The 15,154-nt window shown below is 37.6% G+C and overlaps 1 protein-coding gene across 3 annotated transcripts in view; it reads right to left on the reverse strand.

Moving 5' to 3' along the window:
* Positions 1 to 4,970: 4,970 nt before the first annotated feature.
* Impa1 (inositol monophosphatase 1) overlaps positions 4,971 to 15,154 on the reverse strand; it is a 28,145-nt gene continuing 17,961 nt past the window's right edge. For all 3 annotated transcript variants that reach the window (XM_074068766.1, XM_074068767.1, XM_020176719.2), the window contains 3 exons: positions 14,475 to 14,583; positions 7,496 to 7,647; positions 4,971 to 6,686 (listed from right to left, as the gene is read on the reverse strand). In XM_074068766.1, coding sequence (XP_073924867.1) covers positions 6,571 to 6,686; positions 7,496 to 7,647; positions 14,475 to 14,583 — 377 coding nt within the window. In that variant the 3' untranslated portion in view covers positions 4,971 to 6,570. The remainder of the gene's footprint in view (positions 6,687 to 7,495; positions 7,648 to 14,474; positions 14,584 to 15,154) is intronic.

Here is a 15,154-nt window from a genome sequence, read left to right on the forward strand (position 1 = left end):
GTTTTTGTTCCTTGTTTTTAATCACAGTGCACTAATATATGTTGTCTTGTTTTGTTCCTTGTTTTGAACAGTCTTCAAAAGAAAGATTTGACTGTTCTTTTTCTTCTGATGCTGAGTATTGAGCTCAGGGCCTCGAGCTAAGCACACACAATGCTTAGCCCTGGCCAAGCATTTAATTTAATTTAATTTTTTTTATTTTTTCTTTTATTCATATGTGCATACAATGTTTGGGTCATTTCTCCCCCCTACTCCCCACCCCCTCCTTTTACCCCCCTGCCCCCTCCCTACTCACCCACATATGTGTAGGAAGTAGAAGGTAAACACCTGAAGGTGTGTTTAGCATGGGTTTGGATGGGATTCAAAATGGAAAGGAGGAGAGAGGATTAGTAAAACAAAGAGAGCTTACTGTTAACATTCATTACAAGACAGAAAAAGGTGGGGTGGCTCAAATGCTAGAGCACTGCTTAGCAAGCATGAGGCACTGAGTTCAAATCCCAGTACCATCACCAACAAAAACAATAGAGGAATGTATGTTGCTGAAGCTCATAGAAACCAAGCATGATCTCTACCAGGTGTTTATGAGATAGAAGATGAAGGGGTTGAGTGACCAGGAGAGGGGAACCAAATCTCCTTGTAATCCACATAAGGAATTTAGACTGCATTCCAAGAGAATGTAGGAGTTAGAAACTGATGGTCATTTATCTGCATTTAAAAAATTTTCTTGAGCCTCAGCCTGGCACCAGTGGCTCATGCCTGTAATCCCAGCTACTCAGGAGACTGAGATCGAGGAGGATCATGGCTCAAGGACAGCCTGGGCAAATAGTCTGCAAGACCCCCACCCCCATCTCCAAAATGACAAGAGCAAAATGTGATTCAAGTGGTAGATGGCCTGTTCTGCAAGCATAAAGCCCTGAGACCAAACCCCACTCCCACCACACACACACAAAAATTACTTGAGCCTCTAAATCCCTCAGAGCTTGGGTGTCTTTGTGTGAAAGCTCAGAGGAATGAGGTGAAGGGTTTAACAACTGAAAATCTAGGACAGTAAAAGGAATTTGGAATGGAGAGCACTGTTGCTGCTTAGAAAAGGCCAGGGGGGTGCACTTAGTCTGCCGGCCCTGAGCTAGCCAACCTGGGGGTGGCTGGACATGCTGCAGCCCCTTGGAGGTCTGGGGTGTGATGGCACTGTGCCCCCTGTGAGACCAAGTCAAGGACAGTGTTACTATACAATGTAAGTAGCATACAGTCTTCTCTTCTACCATTCCTCACAGATTTCACTTCCTATCGCCATCCTCTAAGGCATACAGCAGTGTCTGAGTGCCCCCTGCCGTACACTACTGGAGATGCCACAAGCTCCCTTAAAGGGAAGCACGGTATTTGTAAATGTTTTTATTAGTGGGTCAATTATAACAGGGATACTACAATATATCGTGGAAAAGTATTCTCAAGAATGGTAACAAAAGTTCAATATTTCATTTTGTATGTTTATGGTTAATGAACCACTTTTAAAAAGCTGGAGATTGAGAACAATTAAATAACATATACATAACAAATACTGGCTCTGCTTAGGGAAATGTGTTAGCCCGCAACACAATTACGAAGAAATCTCATTTTATTTTTGTTTTGTTTTAGCTTTTGAGACAGCCAGCTATGTAGCCCTGGCTGGCTTCAGACTCACCTGTCTCAGCCTCTTGAGGGTTAGGATTGCAGGTGTGCACCTCCACACCTGGCTCTCCCTTTATTTTTTAATTTTTAACTTTTTGTGGTGCAGTGGACAGAACCCAGGACCTCACACATGCTAAGCACATGCTCTCGCTCTCCCTCTGAACTATGTTCCCAGAAACCTCCCTTTAATATCGTATTATTATCGATAGTATTTTATTAAAATCAAACACTAATGAAGTCATTTGAAGGAAAAACAGAATGTTTTGGAAATGAAAATACTTAACACGAAATGGTTTCCTATGTGTTGTTTGCCACCTAGTGTTCATTTTTAGAACTATAAAAGGCTAATAAAATTTTCAAAACAGATTGACCAGTGACTCAATGTGACATGTCAAAAAAAAATTTTTTTTTTGTATTACTGGGGTTTAAACTCAGGGCCTCACACTTGCTAGGCAGGTACTCTACCACTTCAGTCATTCCACCACTCCCTTTTTTTGTGTTGGGTATTTTCATGATAGAATCTCCAGAACTATTTGCCTCGGCTGGCTTCAACTGGAGAACCTCCTGATCTTTGCCTTCTGAGTAGCTAGGATTACAGGCCACCAGCGCCCAACACATTTCAATTTTAAAGATACCCAATTGTATCTTAAAACTTGGGTTTGTGAAGGTTGGTGAGTAGGTGGATGGCTAAGTTGGCTATTTCTAAGAGACCAGATGTTCCTGAAAACAAAACGCTTCTCAATCGTGGTGAAACAGAGGATGAGCCAGACTGGAAATCATCGTATTTGTGTATGGCCATCCATTTTTTTCATTGTTCTTCAGCATTCATTATGTGACTATCCCATACCCTTTTAAGTCCATTCTGTTGTCGACAGACTTTTTGTTTTCCATTTAGGGCTACCTCAAATAATGCTGCTATAGATACATTTGGTGGATGTAACATATGAATTCATTAGGTGTGTACCTAACGAAGCGGAGCAAGGAGCAGAGTTGCTGGATCATGGGGTAGGCATGAATAGCTTCATTAGATGCTTGCAGAACACCAAATAGCTTCATCAATGTGCAGCCTGCCAACAGTGCGTAGAAGTCTAGATAATTCATGTGCTTACCAACCCTCGGTGTCACCACAGGGCTATTTGGCCTGTCATTGCTGGTTTTTGTTTTAGCAATGCTGGTGTATGTAGTGCTATTATTTTGACTGCATTTCTGGAAGTGATTTTTTTTTACATTTATTTATATTTTCAATATATTATTTTATGACATATGTATCCAAATCACGTGCTTCCTTTGCAATTGGATTTTTATTGATATATGAGAGTTACTTCATATTCAATGTAATTTGTACATATATTTGGAAAACTCTATGGGTTGCCCTTCTGTTTTGTTTTAATTTTTTGAGACAAGGTCTTACTATGAAGCCCAGGCTGGCCTCGAACTTATGATCCTTCTCCATCCACCACCCAGGTGCTGGAATTCATAGGTATTCTTCACCCTACCCATCCCTTCTGAATCTCTTAATGGTGTATTTTAATGATAGAAGTATTAATGTAGTCCAATTTATTAATCTTCCTTTAGGATTAGTTTGTTTTATGTGTACTGTTTACCAGCTGTTTGCCTACTAAGATGAAGATATGCTATTTTCTAGAAGCTTTGTTTTACCTTTTATATTTAGGTATAGGATCTATCTGGAACTGATTTTTGTACATGACATGATGGGATCCATTGATTTGATGCCATTTACTCAAAGACCAACCTTTTCCTTACTGTAGTCCAGTGGCATCTTCTGTAAATTAAGCAGCTTTACATGTTTAGGTCTACTTTTGGATTCTCTATTCTGACAGATTTGTCTAGCCTTGTGCTAATAATACTGCTATAATAATGGAGTTCTGTTTATATTTAGTGGAAGTCCGCTAACACCTCCCTCCCTTAAAAATGACTGGGAATGTATTGAATCTATACCTTAATTTGGAAAGAACTGACATCTGACCAATATTGAGTGTTCTAAACCATAATTATATCCACTTAAAGACCTTTTAAGTTTCTTGTCAGTAAGGTCCTTCTGTGCATAGCTCTTGCACATCTTTCATCAAAATAACCCCTGCGTATGATAGGTAGTATCTTCTCTAAATGCTACCTTACATGTTGCTGCTTATGAAAATGCAACTGCATTTACCTCATCTCCAGTGACATCACTATTTCTTATGGCTTGTCCCAAATCCTGATTCTTTCGAATTTTTCTAACCACAGACATACTCTTAGTAAGTTTTAGTCCTTCTAATTAATCCTTCTACTTCCTTGTATTTAAGGCTACAGATCTCTTTATAAATATAACATTAACCTGCATCTTATACATTTTAATGTATTTTCAAAACAAAGGACCATCTCAAGAGTTGAGGATACTCACATATGAAAGAAACCAAGGAAAACAACCCCCACTTCCCAGAACTGAGGAGCTTGAAAGGAAAACCGCAGGAGAAAATGGAGGTTGGGGTCCCCGCTCAAGTGGTAAAGCGCCTCCCTAGCAAGTGTGAGGCTCTGAGTTTAAACCCTAGTACCACCCAAACAAAAAACCAAGAGAATGTTTTAGGCCAGGTGCAGTGGCTCACGACTCTAATCTTAGCTAGTCAGGAGGCAGAGAATGGGAGGAATGCAGTTCCAGCCAGACCTCAACTCAGTGAAGAAGTCAGGAATGGTGATGTCACACCTGTAATCCAAGTTACATGGAGGCATAAGGAGCACTGTGGTCAAAGGCTGACATGGGCAAAAAGCTGAGACCCTGTCTGAAAAATAACCTAAAGCAAAAAGGACTAGAGGCAAAAAGTGGTAGAGTGCTTGCCTAGCAAACTCAAGGTCTTGAGTTCAAGCATCAGTACTACCAAAAAAAAAAAAAAAAAAAAAGAAAATGGAGTATCTTTAGAAACATAACATATTGAACCAATGAAACAAGAGTGATTTAAAAAAGTTACTAGATGGGTTGGAAGATAAAGATATAGAAAGATAGGTTAAGTCTATCTGTTACTCAATACAGTATTTCCAAAGTATTGTTAGATAAATTAGTTGTTAAGCATCCTTTTTCAATATCTGAAGATATTTTAGCCACAAAATATCCAATTGCACTTAGAATATAAAGATGCAAAAGCTACTTATAGGAAAAAAAATTTAGTGTTTAGATAAGTTGGGAAAAACTATAGGCAAAAGTGAGAATATATCTTCAACCACAAATACAAGTACCAAATATTTGTAACTCAACATAAAACCCCTAAAAATAGCTTAGACCATAAGTGGTAATAATGTAGTATCAGTCACACTTTTTAAAATTTTATTCAGAACAGTCTTAATTAAAATAAATTTAATTGCAAAGAAAACCTGACTTAGAATTACACAGTATGAGATACTTTAAGTGCATGTGACTAACAGTACAAATACAGCAATTATAATACTGAAATCATAGAATAAACTCAAGGTACTAGAGTTAAGTTGTCAAAGACAAGGCCAACTTAATCTGTTCACAAGGTTAAACAATAAATTAATCCTTTAAAAATGTCCCTGAACCATTATAATTTTCTTTTTGAGTCTGATAGGCTAAAGGCTATTGAAGAACATGCAAAGGCAGCAGTGATGAACTAAAGTAAGAATTTGTGGATGAAATCAAACAGTTCAATACCAGCAACACAAAATACATTTGACAGCACAGCTAAATCAGTGTAAACATCTTTAAAATGTAACTACTGAAATTAGTAAAATGTTACACTTCATCTAACTACTTCAGATACCTGATAAGAATGCTTTTTGAAGATGCTTTTCTCTAACACAGGGACTTTCAAATGAATGCAAATGTACAAAACACATATTCTGGAAAATACACTATTGCAGAAACGTACACATAAGCAATACTACATGGACATGAAATGGTATGGTAATGTAAAATATAAAAAGAACAGAGAGATAACTGTTACTTCAAGACTTGAAGCAAAAATACAGAATACCAAGCTTATTACTTTATGTAACTACTAATCTAAGAATTGCCACTTAAAAATATTCATTCTTGCCAGGCGCTGGTGGCTCACACCTGTAATAATCCTGGATACTCAGGAGGCAAAAATCAGGATTGCAGTTTGAAGCCAGCTCTGGGCAAATAGTTCATGAGACCCTATCTTGAAAATACCTAAATAAAAAAGGGCTGGCAGAGTGGCTCAAGTGGTAGAGGGTCTGCCTATCAAGCATGAGGCCCTGAGTTCAAAACCCACTACCCTTCAACAAACAAAAAAATTTCATTCTTAAAAATACTTTTGGATAGACTACTATTTGACAGGTACTGAGCTAGGTGTACAATGATAAATAAAACAAATAAGTTTTTCTGCTAAGAAAGAAAGAAACCTTTAGTCTAAGAAATACTTAGATTATATCCTTACAAACTTAAATATGGCTTTTGGAGAAAAGGAAAATATTTTTCCAAAAAGATAACTTTCTAATTAACTGTTTATGCATATAAATAGTAACTCAAAAGTTCAGAGGATCATGTATACTTAGAAACACAAAATGCTAGTTGGCTATTTCAATGTACAGGTCATGAACTATAATTCCTGCATATTTTTCCTGAAGTATACTCATATGCAAAAAAATTTAAAGTAAACATTACATGTGTTTTTGCAGTTAGTCCACAGAAAAAGTTCCCGTTTATAAATGAAGACACCAAAGACAATTTAAATCAATCATATCATACACCTTACTTTCCCTTTTCTTGTTTAGAGTACTGGGTTGGGACCCAGGGCCTTGTGCACGTGGGAAAGCTCTCTGCACTGAGCTACAGCCCCACCCCAATACCACACAACTGCCATAGATACACACAAGCACATCAGCAAACCTGGGGACAAGCAACTGTGACTGAGTAGGAGGCTGATGTCATTAGTCTTCGTCATCTCTTTGCAAAGGTACTATCTGAATTTCTTTGGCTATCCTTTCAGCTAACGCTCTACTATTTGCAGCGATTATTCTTCGTGACATCAAATCAAATGGTCCACCTAAAATCAAACCAAAGATGCAAAATGGTTATATTCTATACAAAAATAATTTTGGAAAAATAGGTATAGCAGTATGTTCCATGGCCAATGCTAACATTTTAGTATGTTCAATTTTCTTAAAAAAGAACAAAAAAACTGTCAACTACAATGTTCAAATTCTGACAGTACATAACTGAGGTTCTAAGCATCTTTTTTGAGTAAATACCGGGACAAGTGGGGATCACAACTCACACCATCCAGAAATCATTTTCTCTCCTTGTTACTTCTTTGTGCACCTGTGTTACCTCTTTATGATTTGAGGATCTATGGACAGGAAATGTGACTCCGGTGCACTTTCACACCACTCTCTTTCCCATTTCTTATTTCTTTATTGCTTTTCTCCCTAGTTACTGGTAATTCTTTTACCCCACCCTTTAAAATTTCCCATCATCTCAAAGCTAACTTCCAATCAGGCCCAAAGCAGAAAGCAGTCGTAGAGGAAGTCCATTGTCAACTGTCCCATTGGTCCCCAGAGAGCTGGTGTTATAAGCCTCAGGTTCTGACTGCTGAGACTTCTCCACAGCTCTCAGGAGTCACTGACACATCTGAAAGGGGTCAGCCATTTTCCATCATCAATTCCACATCACCATTAGCTCCTATCCTTGCCTGCCTGCCTCCTTTCGTTTATTTTGATTTTGCAGAAAATTTCATAGCTTGTTTTTCTTTAAAAGTTGTAGCTGTATCAACCACTAAAAAAACCAATCACTAATATAGAGAGGAAAGTCTAACAGGCATGAAGAAAAAAATGCCTTTTAGTTCCATGAGTGTACCTGTTACATCCATTAGCACTCCCCCGGCTTCAGTGACGATGATGCCAGCTCCTGCCATATCCCAGCAGTGAATTCCCATCTCATAATAAGCATCTGCCCCTCCAGTTGCCACCAGGCACATATTAACAGCTGCCGTTCCAACACTCCGGATTCTAACATTTAAAAGTAAGAATGGAAAAAAATCCTTTCAAATAAGGCATTTCTTCGATTGAGATAACTTGATCCAATCTAAAGGATAAATGTGGAAAAAAGTGGTCTCTAATTTTCAGATATGTAAAATCTTATTATCATAGTATACTATATAAATCACAAAACCAATCTTCAGTAATTCAGCAAGGAACATTAGAACAGCGATTTTTTACAAGAAAAGCACTAAAGAAAAGGCTGTAATTCTGCTATAATGGCATTCATATATATCCATATTTGTCTAAATCTAGGCATACGATTTACGTTATTTCACAAACATTCATACTGCAGTGCAAATAGTCTCTAGGTGTAGAAACACCATATTAGTCATTTCAATTGGGTATGCATCATACATGTGTTAAAGGGACAACAGACTGCCTGGGTTCCCAAGTGATCAAAGTTAGTACCACTTCTAATGGGGCAAACAGGCACCAATTACCTCCTGAAATGATGCACTGAGAAGGAAAGAACGTTACTTTTGTGGCATTCCTGCCAAAAAATGCAGGATCCACAGATAATCAAGAGGAACCCAGACAGACCCAAATTAAGAGACATACTAGACATACATACTACAAAACAATTGGCCCATACGTCATAAAAATGTCAAGTACATTACATGCATATATGAAAATGTTACAATGAAACATTATTTTAGATAATTAATATACACTAGTAAAAACTGTTAAAATGTCAAGATCATAAAAGACAAAGGACAATGCAACCACTTTAGCTTAAAGGAAACTGGTGAGAAATGAAAACTAAATGTAATGTGTGATCCTGGAATGGAACATGGATTCAGATTTTTTTTTTTTTCCTTTTTCTTTTATTATTCATATGTGCATACAAGGCTTGGTTCATTTCTCCCCCCTGCCCCCACCCCCTCCCTTACCACCCACTCCGCCCCCTCCCTCTCCCCCTCCTCAATACCCAGCAGAAACTACTTTGCCCTTATTTCTAATTTTGTTGTAGAGAGAGTATAAGCAATAATAGGAAGGAACAAGGGTTTTTGCTGGTTGAGATAAAGATAGCTATACAGGGCATTGACTCACATTGATTTCCTGTGCGTGGGTGTTACCTTCTAGGTTAATTCTTTTTGATCTAACCTTTTCTCTAGTACCTGTTCCCCTTTTCCTATTGGCCTCAGTTGCTTTAAGGTATCTGCTTTAGTTTCTCTGCGTTAAGGGCAACAAATGCTAGCTAGTTTTTTAGGTGTCTTACCTATCCTCACCCCTCCCTTGTGTGCTAAAGCTTTTATCATGTGCTCAAAGTCCAATCCCCTTGTTGTGTTTGCCCTTGATCTAATGTCCACATATGAGGGAGAACATACGATTTTTGGTTTTTTGAGCCAGGCTAACCTCACTCAGAATGATGTTCTCCAATTCTGAAAAAATGTCTTAATATTAGGTTATGCATCAATGTTAATTTCTAATTTTTATAATGGTACAGTGGTTATGTCAGAGAATGTCCCTTTTACTAAAGAAATAAACATGTTACTGTATATTTAGGAGAAAAGCTCATCACTTCTCCAAGTTACTTTCAAATGGTTTTACTCAAACTCCTTTTGTAACTATTTAAACCTCTGGAAATGAGACACTGAGCTCTGTTCACCAAGATCTTCCAGTTTTTTTAAAAATAGCAAATATGACTAATGTGGTATTTATTTTGTAGCTAAAAAATAAAAATTGCAACTGTGTTCTTCATGCCAAAACAATGACATGATGCCTTTGACTGAAGAATGTTTCCATCCTATATTTTCGCTACATAACAAATTCAAGCAAAGAAAGAAAAGGGAAGGAGGAAGGGAGGAAAGGAAGGAAGGTATTTTCCCTCTTCCCACATAGGCTATGTGATAGTTTACAGCTCATGGTCTAGAATAACATAAGGAGATATTTCACAAGTAATGTCTTGGTATTGTATTCAGGGTTGGAGCCCTAGGCGAGAACAACAGTGACTGCAGCAGTGATGCTTCCATTTCTAGTGGACATTGTGGGTATGGGAGTCAGCAGAGAATATCCTTCCAGGGACAAGTACTTCCACAGGACTACCAGCAAGATTCCTCAATTAGTAAGTAATTAAGGCTGTGGTCTGGCTGGTGGAGTGGCTCAAGCGGTAGGGTACCTATCTAGCAAGTGTGAGGCTGTGAGTTTGTCTCACAGTATCGCCAAAAAAAAAAAAAAAAAAAAAAAAGAGGAAAAGGCTGCGGACTGTATCCTATACAGTATACAGTATAGGATGCTCCCATAGAGCTAGTATGCTGTAGAGTAAAAGGAACTATCTTTGGTCTCACAGAGACTTGAGTTTGCTCCCATGCTCAGCTGCTTAAAAATCATAATCTTGAAAAGGTTTCTTTTACTTTTAGCTTTGTTATCAAAAGGATACCAATTTACCTTGGACCACTACTGTAATGATTACAAAGACCATATTAAAGCACCTAGCAGAGTGCCTGGCATATAAAAGGATCCTCTAAAAAGTAGCAATGTTTGCCGGGTGCCAGTGGCTCATGCCTGTAATCCTAGCTACTCAGGAGGCATGGTTTGAAGCTGGCCCTAGGCAAGTAAAGGCCAAATAGTTCCATGAGACCCTATCTTAAAAAAAAAAAAAAAACCACAAAAAAAGGGCTGGTGGAGTGGCTCAAGCAGTAGAGCATCTGCTTAGCAAGCGTGAGGCTGAGTTCAAACCCCAGTGCCTTAAAAGAAAAAGTATCAGTGTTTATGATGAAACTGTTCTCTAAACTATGATGTCAGAAACATAATAGACAGCACATTTCTCTTAAATGAATTTCTCAAAATTATTCAAAGACAATTGAACCACCTTAATTTACTTTGTCTCATAAACAAAATATAGTTAGGAAGCTATTAGACCAATTCTACTTGTTGAAGGCATTCAGCCTCTCAAATGAGACTCTCTTTGGTCTCATTTTGTTTTGTGTAAGTAACTGTGAAGCCACACTGAAAAGTTGAATAGCCAGATAAATGAAACACATCATAAAAAGAAATCAATAAATCAGTACCTCTCCTTAGTAACATTTTCCTGGTTAAACTTTACTTCATCTAATAGTGAAACAAAAGATTAAGCTGTAAACCACTTGCATCTCTTTTATGGCTAACATAACCATTTTATTGCCCATGGTTAAAGTCCCTGCTTCAAAACAAGAAACTATAGCGTAGGTTTTTATAAGCCATATTGCTTTTGCCTCAAGGACATCACTCTGGAAGGTTCTGAAGCGTATGGCAGTGATCCTTTTACATTACTTATTACTATATAGATCACAGACCTGCAGCCCATAATCACAGTGTGCACATGGTGAAAGTGTACGTGGAATGTCTTGACTCGTAAGAGAATGTCTTCTCTTAAAGAGAAGTTGAATACTGGAGAAAGAGAAATGAACTGGAAGCCAGGGCTGTAATCCTATCTAAATCCAGCTGTGTGGTCTCCTGAAGCAACTTCATTTCTCTAAACCTCAGTTAACTTGTGTACAAAATAAGGCTGGATTATTATATTAGATGGTCTTTGACTAACTCTAAGAGTCTTGTGCCTCAGTGATGATATTTTCAGAAGAAAAACAATAGGAACAGTTGGCAATAAAATAAAAATATGTTTTTGAGACGGGGTCTATGTCCAGGCTATCCTCAAAATTGCAATCCTCCTGCCTCAGCCTCTTGAGTAGCTAGAACTACTGGTGAGTGCTACCAGACCTGGCAATAATTTTTTTTTAAACTCCTTTACCTTTATATCTGTCATTACAAAAGGATTCTGAAGTTTGGAGCATAATGGCATCTGATTTTGAAACTCCCTATTACCTTCTCAAAAACTAAAAATAAAATTAAATCAACATGGAAGACAAAACCTACAGGCCCACTCTCTCAGTATTTCTAGAAGTCAGAAAATAAAATTTCTCAAGGTACCTGTATGTAGAAGGAAAAACTAACAAATGAATTTTAACTGCACTAAAAGCCTGAGGATGCAGAGGAGGGGAGAAGAGGCATAAAAGATTTCTTATAAAAAGCTGAGAGGAGCAGAGGACCTGAAATTCTTAGCTCTGGCTTTAAGGAACAGTTGGAAAATATGCACAACTTGACCAGGCAGTTTTGGAAAAGCTGTGATAGTGAAGAGTCAGATGAGGCAGGACAGCTGGTACCTCTCAGAGACAAGCAGTGAAGGAGGAGTAGGAACTCAGAGAGAATTAGAAGAATAAGGAGCTCTGATCACAAAATGAACAGAAACAGAAATGAGGTAGGCTTTAGTTTTTGTGCTATATGATCTCCCTTAAAAAAAATCAACAATGAAGCAGAAGAAAACTGAAGCATCAATCCAATTTGAATTAAATATCCTCAAAAGAATGCTTTGAGTATGGAAAAGCATTAAATCAGAAGTCTAGAAGTTAAGTGTGTCTGGTCGTACATGCTTGTAATCCCAGCACTTAGGAGGCAGAAGCAGGAATAAAGGTTCAGGGCCGGCCAGGGGTTGCATTACAATCCTAGCCTCCTAGGAGGCTGAGAGTAGGAGGAGCAAGGTTTGAGGCCAGCGCAGGTCAACAGTTCCCAAAACCCCATTTCTAAAATAACCACAGCAAAATGGACTCAAACAGTAGAGCATGTGCTTTGCAAGCTCAAAGCCCTAAGTTCAAACCCTAGTCCCACTAATAATAATAATAAAAAAAAAAAACAGTTCAGAGCTATAAAATAGTTTGGGCTACAAAGTCAGACTCTTTCTCAAAAAACACAAATAATGAAAACAAACCCAAAAACTAGGAGCAGAAATAGACCCTAAGAAACAAAATTTAAAAATAAACTCAAGCTGATTGAACTCAGGGAAGAAATGGGGGAAAAAAGGCAAAATCATGCAAAGAATAAGGAATAAATCACAAGACATCCAGAGAAGACCTGAACGCTTAATAAAGGAAAATGAGTAAAAACAATAAAGACAGAAGATAAAAAAGACAGAAAGAAAGTGGCTGAAATGGAAGATGTAAAGGAAGCTGAACATTCCTCCTTTTGGTGTCTCTGATGAAGAAAATAAGAATAGTAGAGGCAAACTAATGTTCACAATCAGAACTCAAGAAAACTTCCCAGAAATAAAAACATGAATCTCCACACTGCAACAGAAAACTGATGCACAATGATGAGATATATCTTTAGCCTTTAAGCATTAAGGAAAAAAAAAAACTGTCAAAGCTTCCAAGTAAAAGATAAAATAACTCACCAGGCGCTGATGGCTCACACCTGTAATCCTACCTACTCAGGTTTGAAGCCAGCCTGGGCAAACACTTTACAAGACCCTATCTTGAAAAACCCCATCACAAAAAAGGGCTGGTAGAGGGGCTGAAGGTGTAGGCCCTGAGTTCAAACCCCACTATAGCAAAAGCAAAAAAAAAAAAAAAGATAAAAATAACTCAAAAACAATACAAAAAACAAGGCAACAGTGAAAGAACATTTTCAAGAAGAATCATACTTTCTCCTGCTAAGGACATTCCTTCATGTTGGAAGGTCACAGAAAAAGTTTGGAATATACCAAGCTTCAAAGAGCACTGTGTGCACATGCCCTCCCCATGAAATTCACTACTGGATGAGCTTCATCCCATCAAAAGGTGTCTGGACAACTTTACAAAAGTCTGCAATCATTTTATAAAGTCAACAAGAATGAAAATCAAAGAGTGGCACCTTAGCTGAGGAATATGTAAAACTGACATTTTGACAAAATAAAATGCAACTTAATACTGGATGATAAGAGGAAGAAATAGGGAGAAAGAGGGCTGAGGGTGTGTCTCAAGTGGTAGAATGCTCAGATGTAAGCACAAGGTAGTTCTGGGTTCAATCCCCAGTACTGCAAAAACAAGAGAGAGAAAACATAATCACTATTATATAGGCAGTAAGTGCAAGCCAAAGAATTCTGGAACCTTTACATATAGTAACCAGTAAGTAAGAAAATAGTACTGAAGACATTATAGGAAGCTTCAATATGAAAGAAATCCACTAGAATAAAACTTAACCTTTCACAAATACAAGAAATTTTAAAAGAGAGAACTCACCAAATAAACACAGTATGAATAATATAATAATTATGAGATACTACAACAGAATGGAAGTCAAACAAAATAGCCTATCAACATATCAATAGTCTTGTCTGTTAAAGAAAGATTTTCAAATTGACTTATGAAGTAAAACTCTACTGTATGCTGTGTGTTGGTGATACACTTAAAACATGACAACAAAATTTAATGCCAAGCTTGGGGTACAACTCAGTGGCAGAGTGTGTGCTTAGCATGCATGAAGCCCTGGGATCAATGGCAGTACTACCGTCCTCCCAAATGTAATGCCTACTGGCCTTATGCTGAATCCTGCACTGGAGGAAGGAAATGCCATAAAGGACACCATTAGACCAGCTGACAAAACTGAATATAGATGGTAGGTCAACAGAAGTGCATTTATGAAATCCACAATGTACCAAGGTTAGAGAAGAGAACATTCCTATTCATAGGAAAAAAACTATGGGCTTAGGAATAAAAGGCCATGAAATTTACCCTGAAATGATTCAGGGGAAACACCCCCATGCACACACGCATGCGAGTAAAAACAGGAATGCTAAAATGATAAAGAAAGTGGGGAAAATGCTAACAGTAGGTCCATCTGAGTAAAAGCTACACTGTTATTCTTTGTGTTGTTTTATCTGACAAATTTTTTGTTAAATCTGGAATTATTTCCAAGTAAAGTTTCCAAATTACATTATAAAATCAGAATTATGGTACTGACTGCATGTCCATTCCCTTTATAATGTTAAATTACCTGGAACTTACCCATGAATAGGAATGGAAAAAAGCTTTTCCATATTAGAAAGAACGATTCTTATAGTCTCTGGAGTTCTGGAGGAGCCCAACTCTGTCACCAACAGTGATTTGGTAATATCTGAAAAGGAAATGTTTTAGATAATCACTGGGTTTTAATAATTAGAGCCCTAAATATCAAATACCAAATACTTTAATAAAAAGGAAATGAACTACAATCTACTTTCAAATTACATATTAGAGGGAAAGATTGTAAGTCAGGATTCCAAACTCAGACTGTTTTGCACACATCTTTAAGATCCTGTTGTACTTAAAAGAGTCTGAAAGAGCAAACTCTGGAAAATGTTGGATGTGGTTAATGAATGAAAGATGACCCAAAACTCACACGACCCATCAGAATGAAAGAATTAAAATGTCAACAATCTAGCTCACAAAAAAAGTATAGCTTATTTCTGAATCTGCAGGTCCACATCCAGACTCAACCAATCTCAGATTGAAAACATTGCTCCCTTAAAATTGCTTCTGTACTGAATATGTAGACTTTTCCCCATTCTAATTTTTCTTAAGCAATACAGTTTAACAACTATTTATGTAGCTCTTACATTTTATCACTTGTTATAACTAATGTAGAGCTGATTTAGAGCAAACGGGAGTGAGTAGGCTACATACAAATATGCTTTCATTCTATATGA

This window comes from Castor canadensis, chromosome 3 (genome assembly GCF_047511655.1).
Source record: "Castor canadensis chromosome 3, mCasCan1.hap1v2, whole genome shotgun sequence".
In the NCBI taxonomy this organism is placed as follows: Eukaryota; Metazoa; Chordata; class Mammalia; order Rodentia; family Castoridae; genus Castor; species Castor canadensis.